This window comes from Gracilinanus agilis, chromosome 2, assembly GCF_016433145.1.
Source record: "Gracilinanus agilis isolate LMUSP501 chromosome 2, AgileGrace, whole genome shotgun sequence".
Taxonomy (NCBI): domain Eukaryota; kingdom Metazoa; phylum Chordata; class Mammalia; order Didelphimorphia; family Didelphidae; genus Gracilinanus; species Gracilinanus agilis.
This window is the reverse complement of record NC_058131.1, coordinates 53,762,157-53,782,655: the sequence shown is the minus strand read 5'-3', so window position 1 is coordinate 53,782,655 and position 20,499 is coordinate 53,762,157. Positions and strand designations below refer to the sequence as shown.

At 38.0% G+C, this 20,499-nt stretch overlaps 1 protein-coding gene across 2 annotated transcripts in view; it reads left to right on the top strand.

The window, feature by feature from the left end:
* Positions 1-3,914: 3,914 nt before the first annotated feature.
* The window catches only part of LOC123236772 (BTG3 associated nuclear protein), a 212,092-nt gene continuing 195,507 nt past the window's right edge, over positions 3,915-20,499 (top strand). For both annotated transcript variants that reach the window (XM_044663189.1, XM_044663187.1), the window contains exons 1-3: positions 3,915-3,984; positions 11,852-11,946; positions 15,323-15,522. In XM_044663189.1, the coding sequence (XP_044519124.1) occupies positions 3,915-3,984; positions 11,852-11,946; positions 15,323-15,522 (365 nt within the window). The remainder of the gene's footprint in view (positions 3,985-11,851; positions 11,947-15,322; positions 15,523-20,499) is intronic.

Sequence of the window (20,499 nt, the reverse complement as noted above, 5' to 3'; positions counted from 1 at the left end):
ATGTATCAAGCATCTACTATGTGCTAGACATCATGTTAAGGCTGGAAAATATAAAAGGAGACAAAAGACAGTTCCTGTCCTCAAGGGATTTATAATCTAATGAGGGAGACATCATGAAAACAAATATATACAAGAAAGCTATATACAATATAACTAGGCAATGATTAACAAAGGGAAGGAACTAGAATGAAGAGGGGATAGGAATCTTCTAGGACAAGAAGAGATTTAAGAAATTTAAAGAAAGCTAGAAGATGAAGTAGAGGAAGGAGGCACCCTCAGATACTGTACAAGTCTGCTGGTGCATCTTCCAGTCTCTGGGCTCTTCTCCAATTCAGCCTTCATCTAAGCCTCTAAAGTGACTTTTCTAAAATGCAGGTCTGATCTTGTCACTTCCTACTTAGTAAACTCTAGTGCCTTCCTTTTTTGTCCTACAAAATAATATATGTAAAAAATTTAAAAAATTCATTACCTATCTCTCCTTTACATTTTCAGTCTCCCCTATAGCTACATTTTGATCCAGTGATGCTGGCCTCCTGACTATATCATGAAAAAGGCCAAGTAGGTGTTCTGGGTAGAGTCTTCACAGCTTTTACATTCCCTAATCTCCTGCCTGCTCCTCCCTCCTTTTGTTACTCCAGTCATTATATGTTGCTTATTGTAATGAATGTGAGGGATTATCTCCCTCCATTTGGGGTAGCTCAGCTCAATCACTGCGGCAGGAAGGGAATCCCTATATGGGTCCCACGCCACAAGCCTTTGGGTCTCTTTGAATGGTTTGCCATAACATGGAGGTTGTTAGGGAAGGGGTAAGAAGTGCATACTTAGCATTCTCCATTGTTAATTCACAAGACAGCTGTTGGGTTTCTTACTTTTTTGCTTTGTGGATTCAGCTGTAATTGTTCTATCTCTGGCATTTTTTTTGGGGGGGGGATTGGTGTGGGAGAAGCTTTTGAGAGTTAATGGGGACAGGAGAGAATGTCTAGTTTGTTGTCTTGTTGGTCAGAATTGAATTAAAAGAAATGCAGTGAATTTGGGAAAATGGATATGGCATAACTAGAGTGAGCCAGGGAATTAATACTTGTATATTGGAGTTGCATTAGTCTCTCCTGTTCATAGCCTGCCTACAGAGTCACTTAAGTAACATTTTTTTTTTTTATATGTTAGCAGATAAAATAAGAGACAGTGGGAATGTTTTCAAAATTTATTTCTGTTAATTGAAAACAAAAAGATGTAGATTAGGGTATAATGGCTTCTTTCTACATGTTTCATATTTTGATTTTAAAACTGATGGTTGATTTTTATCTATTTGCATTATTAGTATTAATGGTATATCATTAATTCTTACCTAGTTGGGAAACTTGTGTAATTAGGAAGATTTGTTCTTACATATATATTTCCCTCTTGTTACTTGTCTATTTTAATTATTTTTCAATTTCCCAAAGGTATGCTTAGACCAGAAAAAAAAGAATATTATTTCTCTCTTCTCATGATAGCTCTCTAAATAGTTTGTTGCCATGTGGAAGAAAGTTTACTCCAGTTCTAGCATGGCCGCAGTGCATGGTGCTAGAACTAACATGTATAAAAGATGTTAAAGCAAGGTTGATTTTGGTTTAATACAAGGAAATACTAATGAATGATCAGAGTGGTCCAGAAGTGAAATGGGTTATCTTTGAAATTTAAAAAAAATTTTTTTTTCCTTTGAGGGTGATATATTGGATTGTCTTAATAAGGAAGGAGCTACTTATCCTTGCGGGTATTTAAGCATGGGTTGTTCTTAGGGCTGCTGCAGAATTTGTGCTTCCTTTAAAGGGTCTACTTGGCAGTAACTACCAAAGTCCCTTCAATCTGAAATTTCTATACTTTAAGACATAAGTGCAGAACTTAGTTTTGGAAAAAGTTCTCAGTCCCTGAAAAAGTGTTTTTCCAAAACACAGATGTACTCCTAGCACCACTGGTGTATAACTATAAAAGTATAGAAGATTTCTTCTATTTAATAAGATTTTGCTATGTTTTCCCCCTTTCCATGTGCACATTAGAAGATATACCTCTTCAAAGACAGGGTAGGACTCTAAATAGTAATTGCAGATAGTGACATTATGAAACATGAATCCTAGCACAGATGTTTTATTATGTTAAGACTGGATAGTCCCCAGGACTTCGGAGAAATGGCAAATTCAATTTGCCAAAATGGCAACCACATGTGTAAATCTATTGCCAGTTTTCTTGGGCTGGTTGCCATAGTCTTTGCTATCCGAAGAGTTTCACCATGAACAGAATTTTAAATGACTCTTTATGTTGGCAAAAGAATCATTTTGTGTAAACAACTTGGATATTGTGTGGTGTTCTGGTTTGGAAGAGATTACATGATCCAGGCTTTTATGAAGTTTAGTGCCTTCTTAGGCCAAACTCTGAGCCATTAGTAACCATACAAAGCATTGTATTGTGCGTTTTCAGTTGTTTTCCACCTGCCACTAATTTATTTCCTCCTTAGATAGTAAAATAAAGTAGGAAAAATGTTTTCACTTAGTTGAGTTGATTTTAATGTTCATGTTGAGGAGTACTGCTTACACTGGGAAACCTCAATGCAGCCTTCCTGTAATCTTTGTTTTAGGTATCCTCTTTAGAAAAGCAAAGCCCAAGTATATACATATGTTGTTTTTGATTTGAAAATTGAGAGCCTTTCAAATTTGAAGGTTAACCTTCAGAAAACAGTCTTTAAAAAAATTGCTTCTTATAATTTCCTTGTAGTTTGGTAGCTCTGATCAATAAACCAGCAAGCATTTAAGCTCTTACTGTGTGCCAGCCACTCCCAAGTTCAGGGGAATTCAAAGACAGAAAAGAAGTGTTCCCTATTGGGAGCTTAAACTCTGATGAAACAAATACACACACACACACACACACACACACACACACATTAAATACAAAGTAATTTTTTTGAGGAAAGTTATTAATACCTGGGAGATTGGGAAAGACTTCATGTAGAAGGAACATTTGATTTGAGCTTTTATTTTTATTTTTTAAACTCTTACTTTCTGTTTTAGTATCATTTTTAAGACAGAGGAGCTGCAGGGGCTAAGCAACTCCAGTTAGGTGACTTACTTGCCCAGGATCACATACTAGGGAGTGTTTGAGGCCAAATTTGAAGGGAAGAATTCTAAAAGGTGTCAATGAGTAGTGCTGAGGGTCTCATAAATTAAAGGATGATATGTAGCTCCTCTTATTCTCTTGAAGATTAAGTAATCTCATTAAGACTACCAAATAGGATTAATATAGATACCTACTAACAGTTGTAAAGGAAAGCTCATCTCTAGAATCAGTTAATAGCAGAGCCCTCAGCCAAGTCTTCATTTGGAATTCTGGGATATTCAGTATAAATTAAGTTTGTTGGAGGTGTTGGGGAGGGAAGCTTCATAGAGCTTCAGTGACCCTTAGAGGTCAACTGGTACAATCTACTCTTTTACAGTTACAGCACTAAGGCCCAGCAAGGTTAAATGATTTCCCAATGAGGTAGAAATAAAGTTGTTTCTCATCTTTACTGAGAAACTTTTATACTTAATTTAATTTATACATGAATCAGCAGATTTAAGCAAAGGTACAGGAATTATGGATTTTACTATCTAAGGCCTTCAATTATTTAAATGATGACCCTGAACAAATAACGTATATTCTATTGTCTTAACATATTGTCATACTTTAGGTGTGGGAAGAAAAGAAGTGCTAATGGATATATTATTAATGTTAACATTATTATAAAGTAGTATCTTTTATAGGCATTGTTATCCTTTTTTGTGACAAAATTTAACATATTTTTCTTTTATGTATATTTTAATAGGTTACTAAAAGCTGACTAGCCCTTCCCAGTTGGAATTTATATTTGGTTGCTGTGATAATTGAACCTTACTGCATGATTCTGGATGATGTCAGAACAGGATTTGGCCGATGTGGTCCAGATTGCAGTGGAAGACTTAAACCCTGATCACCCAGGTACAGTAGGTATGGGAACAAAAAGTGAAGCATTAAAAAGTACGATATAAGGGAGACTTGTTATACTTGTAAAGTTAAAAAAAGGCTATCCTCTCCTCTTCCAGGTCCCTTTCTCCTCCACCCTAGTGACCCTACATATGTTAGTGATGAAATTCAATACTTTTAATAAAGATCTATGATATCACTGGTGTGCATATTCCCTCCACCAACACAGATCACCATCTCTCCATCACTTAATAGACAGTTTTTAAAAAATGGTTACCCCCAATCCACCTTCAACCCCCCTCTTATTAGGAACACAAGAAAAACCAAATGCATTACAAATATGCATAGCCAATCAAAACAAATTTCAACATTGAACATGCCCCTAAATTTTGTTGTATTCTACATTTATCTCTACCAGAAAATGGGAAACATGTTCATCATTTGTCTTTAGGAATTGTGGTTGGTCATTATGCTGATAAAAGTTGAACACTATTGCATTCTATCACATATATTACCATAACTTGTTTATCCATTCCCTAGTTTATGGACACTCTCTCAGATTCCTATTCTTTGCTTCCTCTAAAAGAGTTCAATAGACAGTCTTCAAAAGTTGTCATGTCATGGCTACTGCTATAAACCTGGATGAGGTAGTACATACCAGTAAGCCCAGCTACCAGGGAGGCTGAAGCTGCCATATCTTTAGAATTTGGGAATTAAGTTCAGAATTAACATGGCTAATTCTCATAGACTTTCCAACTTGATAAATCCTTCCCAAAGCTTATATTTTACTGGAATAGTCTCTTAGGATCGAGGTGAAGTATCAGAATAAGACTTTAGTGGTGGGAGTAATGTTTAATAACAAATTTTCTTTGAATATTTAATTAAGAGGTTCTTTTAGGTAGAATCCACAAAAGAAACAATCAAATTCTAGTTACAATAATTATGTCTGTGTTATCTTTCTAGCCTTAATATTTATTTTAAACGAAAAAACTCCCTTACCTTTCAAATGAGAATCAATACTGTGTATTAGTTCCAAGGCAGAAGAGCAGTAAGGACTAGGCAATGGGATTAAGTGACTTGCCCAGGGTCACAAAAGTTGGAAGTGTTTCAGGTCAGATTTGAACTCAGGACACCTCATCTCTGGGCCTGACTCTCAATTCACTGAGCCACTTAGCTGCCCTCTAGCCTTAATATTTTAAAAAAAAGGATCACTTGAAGAAATTAATTTTTTTTTTTTTTTTTACTTCTAGCTTTCTTTGTTGTCCCTGCCTCCCCCTCTTCCCCCCCATTCCGACTTTCTCCTTTACCCTCCATTTTCATCTGAAAATGGGTTAGTAGAGATTTGGGAAACTTAGAGTTTTAAATTAAAAAAAAATTTAAAAAAAAAGCAAATGTTTTCATTTCTACATATATAAGACAATTTTCAAGGATTCATTCTAGTACAATATAATGCCTTTTTGGATTTCACTGTTGTACTAGTTGAAAATTTCAATTTGGACAGTTAATATTTAAATATGATAATAAAATAGTTTTGGAATCAAATTAGAGAAGACATAAGCAATCACAAAGAAATGTATTGAATTGTTAGCCCTTTAAGAATTATATTCCTTAATGCATCTTTCTTGTTTTGTTTCAGATGTCTTTTTATAGCAAATGCTGAAAAAAAATCTTAAAGTATCTTACTCGATATTTTAAAAGTTTTAGTAGGTTAATGACAAATGTTATAAAAATGTGTATTGTGAAGCACTGCATGAGAAAAATATTCCAATTTTAAATGATGAACATTTATATAACTTTTTCAGTTCTAACAGTTTACTTATCAGAAGACTCTTAATCTGTAAGCCATAATGCTAAAAGATGCTTTTCTGCATTAATTTGCAGCCTCAGTTTTTCCAACATTGTCATTTCTTTGCTAGTCCCAGATGGATGGCTCCAGTTATGTTTCAAATAGAATGCAAACTGTAAATTCTATGGCGCATTGCTCAGGACCTTGAGAAGGATGCTTGGTTTGTTGTTTGTATCAATAATCCATCAGCAAGCGTTTCTCAGTGCTTGCTGTGTGCCAACTGCTACAGATGCATGTACAGAGAATGACGCTTGCAATGAGCTTACATTTCAACGAGAGAGACAAGTACACATAAAAACCCAGACAACATAAACGTGAAGTTAATATGTGCAAAAATATACAAAGCAGGTGAATGGGGGGGGAAGGCACTGGCAGTTGAGAGGAGTCTTCATGCAGAAAATGGTGACTAAACTATATTTTAAAGGGAGAGAGACAGACAGATAGACAGTCACTGAAGTGGAGGTAAGGAAGATGCTTTCTGGCAACGGTGAATGACTTCTGCAAAGTCCCAGACACGGGATATATAGAGCATCCCATGTGATGAACAGAGAGCAGGCTGGATGACAGTGTGGATGGGAAGGAGAGTGATGCCCCATGAGGCTACAAGGATAGATTGGGGCCAGGTTGGGTCAGACTTTCAAAAAGAGGAGCTGATGCTTTATCCTAGAGAGAATAGGAAGCCGTGGGAGTTGGTTGAGTAGAACAGTCCCATGCATTTACTAAATCTTTCCTAATATGTTTTTAACTCTTCCTTTGCAAGGTGCCCTTTTGTGGTGTTTTGAAACCAAGTATCTATTTACAAAAACAGTCTCATGAAGATTAGTGTGGTTCTAGGCCCATTTTCTGATATATACTTGAAACCTTGAAAATTAGAACACTATTTCTAAAAAACCACCTAAATGGAGATTCAGAGAATAATTGTAACTTTGAAACTAGTCCATTTCACCTTGAATAGCAATAACAAAAATGACAATGGATTTAGAGTAGGAAGGAATTTCAGGGGTTATCTAATCCTCTCAAATTGTACAAATGAGGAAACAGTCCCAGGCCCAAGGACACCAGAAGTGGGATTTGAATCCATTTCTCTGTCTGCAGGGGCAGTACTCATTCTATTAAGTTTCTTCCTCCTCTGATCTCTTATACAAATGATTTTCTGTACAATTCATTTGCTAGTTAATCATTTGATACTTTGTACTGTGGCTGTATATAGTCACTGAAATCTTCTGTAGCCTGTGTTTTTAGTTTGTCTTATTGCCCCAAATAGATCCCAGATCCCTCAAGACTAGGGCCCAACTTCTCATGTTGTCTCTTGGACTTCCTCAGTGCCTTGCATAGAGAAGTGCTCAACAAATATTTGTTGATTTAATATTCACTCCAACATCTTCAAGGCCAAATTCACGAGCATTTATTTATTCTTTATTATTGGGCTTAGGAAGTGAGGTTGGTGGTTTGTTTCCCCCAGTAGACAATTTAAAACTGAGATGATTTTGTAAACTACTGGGTAAAAGATGGCAATGGAGTGTGTATCACTTATGCTAAAACCTGTTTGTATGGACTTAGAATTGACCCAGGTCTTCAGAGTGAAGGAAGCGATGGTCCTGCTGTTCTCTGTTGGACGACTTGTGGGGAACCGGCTCCATTTCTGGGCATCTGGGCAGTGCTTTATTGCACAGATGTTGACAGTGTCTCAGAACCATGCTGAAGAAGATTGATTGAAGAAACCTGGAGTAGATTAGACTTCAGATGAGGGGAGGAGGACAGGATAATGACTCTTCAGAGTGCAATGAAAAGTGCAGACCTGGGTTCAAATCCCACTCAGTGTTTTCTACCTGCGTGACTTCAGGATTGTTCTTGCATAGCCCTTGACATTGGTTTCCCCTTTGGGAGGATAGAGATTTGCCCATCATAACATTTGATGGAGGCCAGATGACCATTATTAAGGGATGTTGTAGACAGGAATCAAGATTTGATTTGGGTTGTAGAGAGAATTAAGATTCTGTAATTTAATCATCATGGACGGAAACCTTTTTAAATTAGATGTTCTCCCTGCCTTTCTGAGGAGAGTAGATACATCTTAGTATTTTCTTAATAATCAAGGGTCTATCATTAGGAATATTTGGTTGTCACTCTCTGTTAAGATGTGTTATGGACGTTGATCTCTACATGACCTATTAAATTGTATTCATTATTAGTGTATGTCACAAACAGAACTTATTTTTTACTACCAACCCTATAGTTCCTCAGAAATTCCCTCTTTCTGTCCAGGGTACCACCTTTCCTCACTATTCTCCTAGGTTTGTAATCTGGGGTCATTCTAAACTTATCAGTCTCTACCAACACTTCTTTTCATTTGCCAGATCTTACTGTTTCTGCCTCTCTTGCATTGAACACTTTCTCTGTTCACTTGGCTGCTATTTCAGGCCATTGTCTCCTTACACCCAGGATCACTGCCAGCAACCTTCTACAGGATTTTCCTTAACTCAAGTCTGCTTCTCCTCCTGCCATCCTCTTTATGGCTGCTAAAGACACTTTCCTAAACACAGATCAGACTGTGCCTCTCTGTTACTAAGCTAACTCCAGTGATTTCCTGACACTTTTAAAATAAAGATACGTTCCTTTGTTGTTAGGGGCCACAGTGGATAGAGGTCTGGGCCTCAGGAAGACCTGAGTTTGATTTTGGTCTCAGAAACTTACTATGTGACTTAGTGTCTGTCTACCTCAGTTTCCTCAACTATAAAATGGGCACTATAATAGCACCTATCTCCCAGGGTTGTTCTGAAGATCAGCTGAGATAATAATTATAAATTGCTTAGACCAGTGCCTGGCACATAGTAGGTGCTCTATAGATGCCTGTTTCTTTCTCTTCTTTCTTCTTAAAGCTCTTCAATACCTTTCTAACTCGATTGTATATTACTCTCCCTCTTGCACTCTGTCATCTGGCCAGGCTGGCTTCTCTTCCTCACACACTTTCCATGTCCTCTTTCCATGTCTTTGCCCTGGGTCTACCCTCACTCTGGAATCTACTTCCTCTTCACGTTTGCCTCATAGAATCCCACTCTTTCTTCAGGATGTAGCTCAGGTATTGGCTTGGGAAGCCACTGAAGTTGATTGAAGTGATGTGGCTGATTGGGTTCATACTTGGTCTTTTAAGGAAGATCATTTTTACAGTTGAGTTGTGTGTAGGTGGAAATTTGATGCACCTGAGCTGCATCCTTTTAAATTACGTGTTTACTATGTTGTGAGTTTGAGAGAGAAATTTGGCTGAAACCCAATCAGTGGGGCTCTTTTTTTGGGCTTTGCTTTGGTAAAGTGTGGCAGGTATGGGTCTTTGGCTCTGTGCTCTGCTCACTTGGCTGAAGGAATCCCTTTCTCTCTCATTTTTGTTATTATTAAATCTTTTAAATTAAAATATCAGGAGTATTCATTCAATTTTATTCTCATAGTTGGAAGGTGGTCTGGAGCGGAGAAAGACTTGAGACAAGGGGAGCAACCGTTTACAGTTCTCGAGGTGAGACGTGAGGAGGGCTTGCTTCAGGATGGTAGCAGTCTCAGAGGAGAGGAGGGCACATGCAAGAGTGATGCTATGAAAGTAGAAACAACAGGACTTGACAATAGTTTGAAAATGAGGGATGAGAGAACTCGAGGAGGTGAGGATGAATCTTCAGCTGGGAATCTGGGTTACTGGGAGAATGACGGTACTTTCCATAGTATTAGGAAAGTTAGGAAGCAGGGAGGATTTGAGGGGGAAAGGTTTTGAACATGTTGAATATAGGATATGTATAGGACATCCATTTTGAATTGTGCAGTAGGCAGCTAGAGATGTGGACCTGGAGGTAGGAGAAAGATTAGGACTAGGCAAATTTTAACCATATGCATAGAGATGATAATTGAGCCTGTGGGAGTTGATGAGATCACCAGTTGAAATAGTAGAGCGGGAAGAGAAGAGGATCCAGGATGGAATTGTAAGGGACACCCACACTTAAAGGGCATCACCTGGATGAAGATCCAGCAAAGGGAGCAGTCAGGTAGGAGGAGAACTGGTAGATAGCAGTGTCCCAAAAACCTAAAGAGAAGAGACTAGGAGACATTTAACCATTTCTTAAGAAAAGATCAGAACTGAGTAGGAATGTTGAAATGCCAACATAAGAGTCAAGAAAAACTTAAAAGGGCAGATTTGTGAGTAGACCACACCTTATAACCACTAAGGAATCCCAGAGGAGCAATGAGTTGTCTAACAGGGGATGGGCTGACCATATGACAAGAGGAAGGGAAGACAAGGCCAAGCCTATGCTCAGGATGTCAGGTGGACCCTTGGAGTGAACTTTGAGGAGAATAGGGACAAGTCATCACCCAGCATAGGCAGTCCTGGATAGGGGTGATTTGCAGTATTGGAGGAAACTCTTGAATTGATGAGATAACATCCATTTGGATATTTTAGATTTTGGGTATAATGATTAATAGTCTTCTCTTTTAAACACTACTGACCCTTCCCGCTGACTACTCTGCACCTCAAGACAATCTACTGCAACAAAGCAAATCCCTCCACTGGTCAGACTTGACAATGGAAGCCTCATTCAATAGTACATTTTGAATCTTACTTTAGCTGTAGTGTGACCTGGGGGTTCTGTGCCAATCTCAGTGCTACAACTTTGTTTAAAGCCATCACCATTTATAAAAAGGAGATGAGATGATGGCAGAAACGGCACTGTGCACTGCTACAGAGATCATTTTGTTCGTGACAGTCAGAAAACTAGTTCAGATTGGAACTAGGCCTGCTGAAAATTTTAGGTACTGTGGGATTTCTTTTTTTTGTTTGTTTTTCGTTTTCTCAGTTTTGTCTAAAGCCAATGTAGGTATGGATGACTTGCAATATCGAGTTCTTTGAAATGTGCCAAAGTTTTTTCATTTGTTCTGAAGAACCAAACTGTGAAGTCTTTGGTATAGAGATAGTGATAGCCTCATTTTACAGGGGAGGAAACTGAATTTCAGAGAGGTTGAATGACTTTCCTGTGGTCATACACTTAGTGAGTGCTAGAGGTAGAATTTGAATCCAGATCTCCACTGTGTTTTCTACTTTAGTTTTCAAATATGATTCCTTTTGTTTTCTGAAGGTCTTCTTTTTTTTTCTTACTGATCTTTCCATTGAAACAGATAATTTCTTTTAACTAAAATTTAGATATCAGCTTAATTTGGAAGTAAGCAGTTCAGTACATGCCACACTTCATTCATTTTGGACATCTTGCTGTAGAGCACACAACAGTAATTACTAAGAAAATTTAATTTTGAAAAAAAAATTCATCAGGTTTTCACAGTGAGAAAACACCCTCATTCAGGGCAAACCTCACCTGCCTGGTACCTTAGAAAATTGCCTGGAAACACAATGGCAGGTGCTTTGCCCAGGCCAGAGCCAGCCAATATGTGTCCAAGGAGAGACCTGAACCTAGGCTTCCTGAAGAGGATGATGTTCTAACTACCAGGCCATATTGCCTGTGGATTTCTTTTTTAATAACAGGAATAGATGACAGATGGAATTAAAAAACTTTTCCCTCTTTATAGTATAAGGTAATTATACTGTCATGTTGTTTAAAGTTTTGCAATTTGATCTGTAGAGTAATTTAATGTCTAGAACAATCCTAATCAGGACAATAGGAATTCAGTTCTGTCTTCCATGATATAATCATTGCTACCTGTGGCAAATCCTTTATCTAGTACCCAAGTTTTTCTTTATGATTTCTTAGGGACTTGTAAAAAATATAAATATAAAAGCTCACATCTTTCGCTCTTTCTATCTCTTTCTCTTTATTTCTCTCCTATTTTTCACTTTTTATCTCTTACTCTGTCTCACATAATAGGACTTTGTTTACTTCAGCATCTATCCACCTATCTATCTCTGTGTGCATACATATCTATATATGAAATACACATTTATCATACCCCCTTCCCCATCCCCCCAACACAAACACACACATCCACACTCACACCCCTTCCAGGGTGAAATAGAATTAATTTGTCCCTCTTGCCTTCTTGGATTTGCAGTTGTGTTAGAGAATCATGAAGTCACAGATGAAGAAGTGGAGCCTCCTTTGAAACGCCAGCGAATAGAAATCAACTGCCAGGATCCCTCAATAAAGGTACACTTGTAGAAATATGCTTATTCCCAATTCACTCATACAGAAAATATTTCTTCTTTAAAGGGAAATGAATGAAAACCAATCCAATCAAGATTTTTTTTTTTACACAGTCAGGATTCCTGACTTCCCTTCCCCTCTCCTGCTCCCCCTCTGTTTACTGAAAATAGCATGTGGAACTAGTTGTTACCACTATTTAGACTGTAGACAAGGTAAAGCCTCTGCCCCCTTGCTGCCAGGTTCCCTCCCCCTCTGAGTCAGGCCTACGAACCTTTCGTGATTGTCACGGTCAGTCATTTCTGGATCCATGAAGCTACTCATTTGGCTCTCTGACTTGTGGAATCAGAGGCGTCCTCTATGTGTGCAAAGCAGGAATATATGTGTGTGTGTGTGTGTGTGTGTGTGTGTGTAGAACTTTGAGGAACAGAGGACTCTGAGTTTGGGGAGGGGGGAAAAGGTATGGGAAGTTAAATAAGATAAACATAATATCTGGAGAAGAAGCAAACCAGGCTTAGGTGGCAAATCATAGTCCCATACCCTAATGTGGTCATTCTTTTAAGAAGGTACTTGGATGACTGCAGTGACATAGGCAGTCTTCTCTGAATTCTAGTGATTGGTCACATAAGGATCACTTTAATTTCTGTAATTTCTGTTACTTTAAATAGTTCTGCTGTCCTGGTGGTGAAAAGCAAGCATGCTGAGCAGCATTTGAAGCAGTTATTGTTTGTAGTTTTCATGTTATTAAACATACAAAGGAAGAAATGGGAAATAGCATTAGCTGTGTAGGTTAGAAACCTGGATTCAAATCTTGTCTCTTCTCTTCCCTGCTCTAGTGGTTTGGAACAAACCATTTCTTCTCCCTGACCCTCAGTTTTCTAGTCTGAAAAAAGTGGTGGACTAGATTATTTTGATGGTCCCCTCCAGGTCTAAATTTGATGGTCCCTAAAAGTTTAAGAGGCAGTTTAAGAGGAAGGACACATAAGGTAAATGGTTATCTTTCTGAACTAGCCTAGGTCTAAAGTCCATGCCTTTTCAGAGTTAGGATTATTTTCAGAGTGAAATTTATATTTTCTGTCTATTTGTGCCTCTGGTTTGGATTAAATAAGAACTTCCTCCTGATGTAGCACACAGCATCTCTTGGAGTGTGGAGAAGGCTGGATTCTGCCTCCACTTCATTTTAAAATCCCAATAGAAGATGCTTGTCCTGTAGATGGCATGGACCCCAGATGCTTTTGTCTTCAGGTGACATCATGTCCTAGACATTATAGAACCTCCTAAGTGACAGCCATCGTCGTACAGAAACGTTCGCTTGACAACCTGCACAGGAAAAGAACCAGGTGGCTGAAGACTGCATCTTGTCCATGCCTGATATACTATGATTAGACATTTCATTGGGCTGGTACAGCAGCGTATATATTTTGGACAAATATTGCAAATAGACACTGAGTTGGGCACAGAATTGAAGAGAAAGAAACTGGCAGTCTGGATTGCATAGCACTTTCCACTACCTCAAGGTTTTCCCTGAACCAAAATCCTCATTTTTTAAAACCAGTATTTTGCTGGTGGTGTTGTATCATTGTGAATCATGACAGCTTTGAAAAATCAAAATTTCAAGTAGTAATAATTGTGACTACCTAGAATAATGATAACATTTTAAGGTTTGCAAAGTGCTTTATAATATCTCTTTTTATCTCATGTAGGTGCTATTATTATCTCCATTTTATAGATGAGGAAATCAAGACAGACAGTTTATGGGGTTTGGCTAGCGTCACACAGTGTCTGAGACCAGATTTGCACTCAGATCTTCTTGACTCTAGGGCCAGTATTCTCCATTGCTCTATCCACCTGCGCCTAGGTTATCCAAAGGGCAATGGAGAGACGTGTAAATGGTCTCTAACTTATTTCCATTAATGGTTTGCATGCAAGAAACATGTATGTGGTATAAACCAGTGGAATTGCTTGTTACCTCCGGGAGGGGGAAGGGAAGAGGGGAGGAAGAGAACATGAATCACGTAACCATGGAACAACATTCTAAAAAAAATAATGTGGAAAAAGAAAAAAAAAAGAAACCTGTATGTGTGAAAGATATTATTGAAGGGATAGTTGATAAAATCACCATCAACCTGCCCCTGGCAAACAGGTCACTCTTGGCTGTTTGCAACAACTTAGTAAAAACATCCCACCAATTCAGTTGAGGAGTAGAACAGAAACTTGATAAAAGAATCAATGCATGACCACAATAAATTTGTTTTTGTCCTCTTTAACTCTTTTCTAGAGGTGCTAATGAGGAGAAAAATGATTGAAAGGAGTTGAAGAAATTCAGATATTCCAAAAGCTGATAAGCTACCCAAGACCTCTAACTAACTGAGAACTTGATTTAATATTTGTTTCACAAATTCTGCTTTAAATAATAGAATGGAAAGTGTCATCTCCCTGTGACTAGCCTGTAGCATAGCATTCAGAAAAGCACTTCCGTCTGCAGAGTTATCCAAATACCTGTCTGAGTGCCCAAAATGTACAGCACTACTATAATAATAATACCTTTCAGTGACTGGCTAATAGCAATTAAGTTTCGTTTTGCAAAGTTTTAAGTACCGTTTGTACTCGTTAGAACATTTGCTAATTTAAAGCCAAGTAGCACTTTCAATGGAAATTTGGTTAAATATCATAGTTTACCTTGTGCTTATTTGTCCCATTAGTTCTGGTTTCTGGTAATGGAGTAATTAATACTCAAGGCCAGAAGCGGACTTGGGCAGTGATTTCTCTCTTGGCCACTAGATGGCAGACTTGCCACTACAAACCCCAAGGTAGCCATCCTCAGAAAGGCAGCTCAGGTACAGGGTGGAGTAAGCAGAAGTGGAGCTCATTTCCATCTTTTGAAAGGTCCTTGTTCATTTTTAGTAACCTTTGAAATTCACTGTGTAGAGCACAGGCTGAAAGCCATGCCAGCGGGCTTCCTCCAGTGTATGAATAAGGTTATACTGATTAATAGATTAATGGATATTAGAGTTCTTAGGTTTTTTTTTTTGTTTGTATTTGGAAGAGTATGAATTTGCTAATGTCATCATTTAAAACATTGTCATTTCAATATTGACAAGTTATGCCAAACCTTATAAAGAAAAGGGCTTATATAGGTTTGCTTAACTGCTTCTGGATTAGACATGTCAAGGGCAAGCTTAATTGTGTGAATTAATTGTAATTTTGGAACATATGAAAATGATGGATTTTCTGAGGGCTGGTGAATGTACTTTAGGAATGTTTTTTGTAGCTTTGCCTTGCACAGTAGGCACTTAATACACATTTGTTTCATTGGTATGTATGCTTTTCTTAAGATAAATTCACCATTTAAAAAAGTTTCTGTTTTTTTTCTCACTTTCAGTCATTCCTGTATTCCATTAATCAGACAATATGTTTACGATTGGATAGCATTGAGGCCAAACTGCAAGCTCTAGAAGCCACGTGCAAATCATTAGAGGAGAAACTGGACCTGGTCATGAACAAGCAGCATAGTCCCATCCAAGTGCCAATGGTGGCTGGCTCTCCCCTTGGTGCTACTCAGACGTGCAATAAAGTGCGATGGTAAGAAGCAACTAGAGAAGTGCTGACTTGGAAACAAATTTTTCTGTGTCCTTTAGAAAAAATCTCCTGGAAAAGCATTCTCTGTCTTTCTCTTTGGGATATTTCTAATAGCTTTCATAATATCAGCCCTTTGGTTTCCTGTAGTAGGTCTGAAAGGTCCTTGCCTCACCAGTTTTGTGGTGCTGATTTGAGTTATACTGAGATGTAGCCCTCATCATACAAATGTGACATGAGTATGCATATAACCTGAGATAATTTTCATTTATAGTTCCTTTTGGCCTAAACCAGACTGATAAATCTTGGCTTTGGAAAAGGCATGCTAAACCTAGGAGATAGATATTTGTTCTTTTCCTTATTTTTTCACCAAGTAGCTTTGTCCTTATGTTTTTTTTTTCCTGCATAGATTGCATCTTTTTCATCTCATTTTATCAAAATTGCAATGAAGTTTCCAATTTTTCAGAGGCCCTTATTTTCATATCTTTTTTAAAAAGAGGAAATATGGGACTGATTTAATCAGGGTATGAGGAATGATGACAGGTGGAAAGGATGGTTTGCGTGTAAATTAAACCCTTAACTTTGCAAACAGCTTTATAAACCTTGCAAATTGAAAAGATTTCATGTAAAGTCTTTGACTTATTTAGACCCATAAGAATACGTGACATTGTCTGATAGACCTTTGTCAGGGAAATGAAGAGACTGACTGGGCTTTCATTTCTAGCCTCTAGAGGTGGCCCCATCCTCCTCACCTATTTGCCCCTCTTTCACTCTTTCCTCAACTGTCCATAAAAAAGCGATGGCATCATTTTTCTTCTTCTCTTGACTTGAACCTTTTAGCATAATTTTACTGGGAGAACTTCTTTATAGGAGTCTTCCAGGGACTTCTGTGTCCAGAGCATTCTGTCCTCTTGTTCCTGGGGCTTTGTTGGGCATAATGGTGTGGCGTGACCCCGCTCCCTCAGCCTCACCAGCCTCACACCCACCAGGAGTGGGGCAGGGCATGGCCATCAAAGCAGGCCCAGAGGGAAAAGGAAACACCAGCCATCAGTTTACCATTGTTCTTTTCGTGCATTGAGAGTGATGACTGATTTCAAACACATAGTAACAACCCACAGTGACATTTTAGAGATCACACTTTGCCAATGGTTTGGACCTCGTGGCTTGCATTAGAGCATATTGCCTTTGTATTTGTGTTCATGTGAATGTATGGAAGGCTTTGGGAATATTGTGAGTTTGGGCTCTAAAATGGTATAACAGTGGGTGGTTATTATGTGTTTTGAAGTCACAAGTCTGGACCATAAACTATTGGGTGAAATAGGGATCAGCTTGACTTCCTGGGTTAGGTGTGAACTATAATAAATATCAATTCAGACTCCTATTAATCCTCATTTGTGATCAGATAAGTTGTGTCTCATGAAAGTGTATTTGTGTATGTACTATGTGATTTAAAAAAAAGCCAAGGATGAAGCACATTGATGATATAAATCAGATTTCTGGACTGAATTTCTAAAAATTGTTTACCTATACCCAGATGCCTGCAATTGTACTACTGCAAATTAGAACTAATTATAAATAACTCCTTCATTCACTGAAGCAGCAAGGGGACTTCCTGCTAGTTTTAATTGATTGATGCTTCCATCCAATATTTAGTGGATACCTACTATGTGTAAAATAGAGGCTGAGATTCTGATAATTATATGAGGTGCAAACTTTTGTGTTAGCAACAGGCAAAGAATGAGATGTGCTTCTTCCTCCTGTGTAACTTAAAATCTAATAGGGGAGCTGAGAGATCCATATCTCCTGGGACTTGAAACCTATATAAATGGTTTTATAATCTTTATTGATGAAATGATAATATACATGATAATAGTATATATTGATGAAATTTAGATATCTTTTAGAAAGTATTGAATTTATCTGTAGCTGATAGGATTAGGGAGAAGGTTTCCTAGAGTGGTTATGTGACTTGTCCTGGGTCACACAGCCACACTATGTGTCAGAGGTGGCACTTGAACATCAGGTCCTTGCAAGTCCTTACAGACTGCCTCTTAAGGTCCCATGTACTTAAAAAAATCACTCAGCTTTTTTTCCCCATCACTTTCCTTTCCAGATATAATCATACTCTCTTCCCTACCCCTTTAGCTATCCCTTATAACAACAGATTAAAAAAACCAAACAAAAGCAGTTCAGCAAAACTATTCAACATAATCTGTGTTCTAAATATAAACATATATAAAAGAGGTGTGTATATACATACATGTGTATCTGTATGCATGTATCCTCCTTTCTCCTATTCCTAATGATAATAAATAGCTAACGTTTATCTAGTGCTTTCTATGTGCCAGGCACTACAATTGATCCACAAAACATCCATGGGAGGGAGGTGCTATTATTACTCTCATTTTACAGGTGAGGAAACTGAGGCAAACAGAGTTTTGTTTTTGTTTTTGTTTTTTTAAATTTAAGTGACTTACTCATTGTCATACAGCTCCTAAATGTCTGAGGCCAGATTTGAACTCAGGTAGCTGCCTATATTAAGAGAGAGAGAGAGAGAGAGAGAGTGAGTGTGTGTGTGTGAGAGTGTGTGTGTGTGTGTGTGTGTGTGTGTGTGTGTGTGTATACACATATTTTTATATGTGTGTAGATATAGGTATGTAACCTATATCATCTACATACATGTACTTTATTGAATTATATATTATGTATCTATTGAGTCTATACATATATGTACATTTTTTATATCTATACAATACCTACATAAACACTCCTGCTCATGATATTTATAAATATATACAGTATGGGGAGAGAAGCATTGTTCCTAGTACTCTAAGAATTCAGAGGATGGAGAAATTGTAGGAGATCAAGGGAAGTTTCCTAGAGTCTTGAATGCCTGCAGTCACATGCCTAGAACTCTGGCTAATTGGTATTTCTGGCTTGGTGGTTCCCTCCTCCTCAGTAACAGACCCTCTGTACTTCCCTAGCATTCATGGTTAATAGTGTTTTTTGCCCTGGTTTGCTCTCTCCTAAGCCTGGTAGGAAGTTAAAGTAGATCATTCCTTGGGAAATAGTTGGCACCCTGGCTGTGTTAAGTATAGGAGGAGATGAAATTTCTTTGAAAATGCTCTGTAATTCATATTTTCAGCAAATCCCATATCTAGTGCAGTTTAATCTAAATTTTTAGAATTTATCCCAGAACGACCAAATTATAAAATGCTTAGAAAATGGTTTCTAGTAAGTGTTTTTTGCGTACTAGTTTAGTGTTCCAGCTAAGTAAGTGTGGAGGATAGAGCACTCAGGAAGACCTGAGTTCAAATCCAGCCTCAGATACTAGCTTTGTGATCCTGGGACTGTGTGATCCTGGACTCACTTTATCCTGTTGCAGTGATGGGTAAACTTTTTAAAGAGGGGGCCACAGGAAAGGAAATGCTCATCTGTCAGTCTGTTCCTAAGGCATCTCTTTCAAAGTTTCATTGTATTGTATCCTGCTCATTGTATTTGTCAGATTAGGAATAAAGTCGTGTGGCTGGATAGAATATTTCAGGGGGCTGTAGTTTGCCCATCACCATCCTGTTGGCTTTAGTTCCTCATCTATAAAATGAACTGGAAAAGGAAATGGCAAACCACTCTACTATCTTTGCTGAGAAAACCCCTAAATAGGGTCACAAAGATCTGGAGATGACTGAAACAACCAAATAACAAATTGTTATATCTCAACTCTGCACTTAAAAAAATCACACTCAGGTTAGTAGAAATAAAAACAATTCTTTTCTTTTATCTAAGTCAAAAATGAAAAAAACAATCCGTACTTGGGTGATTTAAGCAAAAGTATTAAAAAACCCAACAAAAAAGAATCTTAGTGTCAGATCTGACATTCCCATCTGTTTATATTTTGTAAGCGAGAAAACAACAACTGTCAACAATTAATCAAAAGCTATAAAGAAAGAAATTTGGAGAAGTACAGAATAAGGATTCACTCTTAGTGGAGAAAACATTTGGATTAAGTAGAAAAATGACTATTAAAAAAGCCATCCGTGTTAAAGGCAGTATAGGATGTAGAATAGCCATCTAATGAAGAAGCCAAGTATTCGTTGGTGTGGACTAGGGCACACTTAGTGCTTTATTGATCTGTTCTGGTAGCCTCAGGGTCTCCCTCCACTTCTTCATACACTCTCAGGCATCATTGAAGAGATCAGATATTTGAGTGCTCATTGCCTTGGAGATCTGTACTGAGGGAAGTGAAAAAAGCAAAATTTAAGTGTTGTAGGGAAAAACTAAAAGTCACTGACAACTTACAGTGACGCCAAAACAACCAGGTACTTCTAAGGATGTTTTTGTTTAAGTTCTGAACTTTATGGCAGTCATGTTGGAGCAAATGGAAACCTAGAAAAGAGTAACTTCTTGAAAATCCACGTAATACTCACACCCCCCCCCCCTTAAATTCTGACCTTTTTGTCTTAGAATCGATACTAAGTATTGGTTCCAAGGCAGAAGAACAGTAAGGGCTAGGCAGTTGGAATAAAGTGACTTGCCCAGGGTCACACAGCAAGGAAGTGTTCTAGGTCACATTTGAACCCCATGTCTCCTGTTTCCAGGTCTTACTTTCTATCTCCTGAGGCACATGGCTGTCCCCATGTAATACATTTTAATGAGTGAATTTTAAATTTCTTGAAATATAACTTGTGACCTAATTGACATGCATTCAATTTAACAAACCTTTGGCAGCTGTTAGAGTGTTCAGCCATCAGAACATGATAGGACAGTCATTGTTCTCCCTTTGCTCCCATTCTATTGAAGGATACAACAAACTCACAGATAGGTCTCACATGAGAGCAGTTGAGGGAGGGAGTCCCAAACCCTGGGTGAAGAATGAGGGATCAGAGAAGACTTCCCAGGGTCATTAGCATCATAGTTGAAACTTGAAGAAAAACAAGGTTTTTAGAAAGAATGTGTATAATCTTAGGGGACAAATGTAAGTCATCC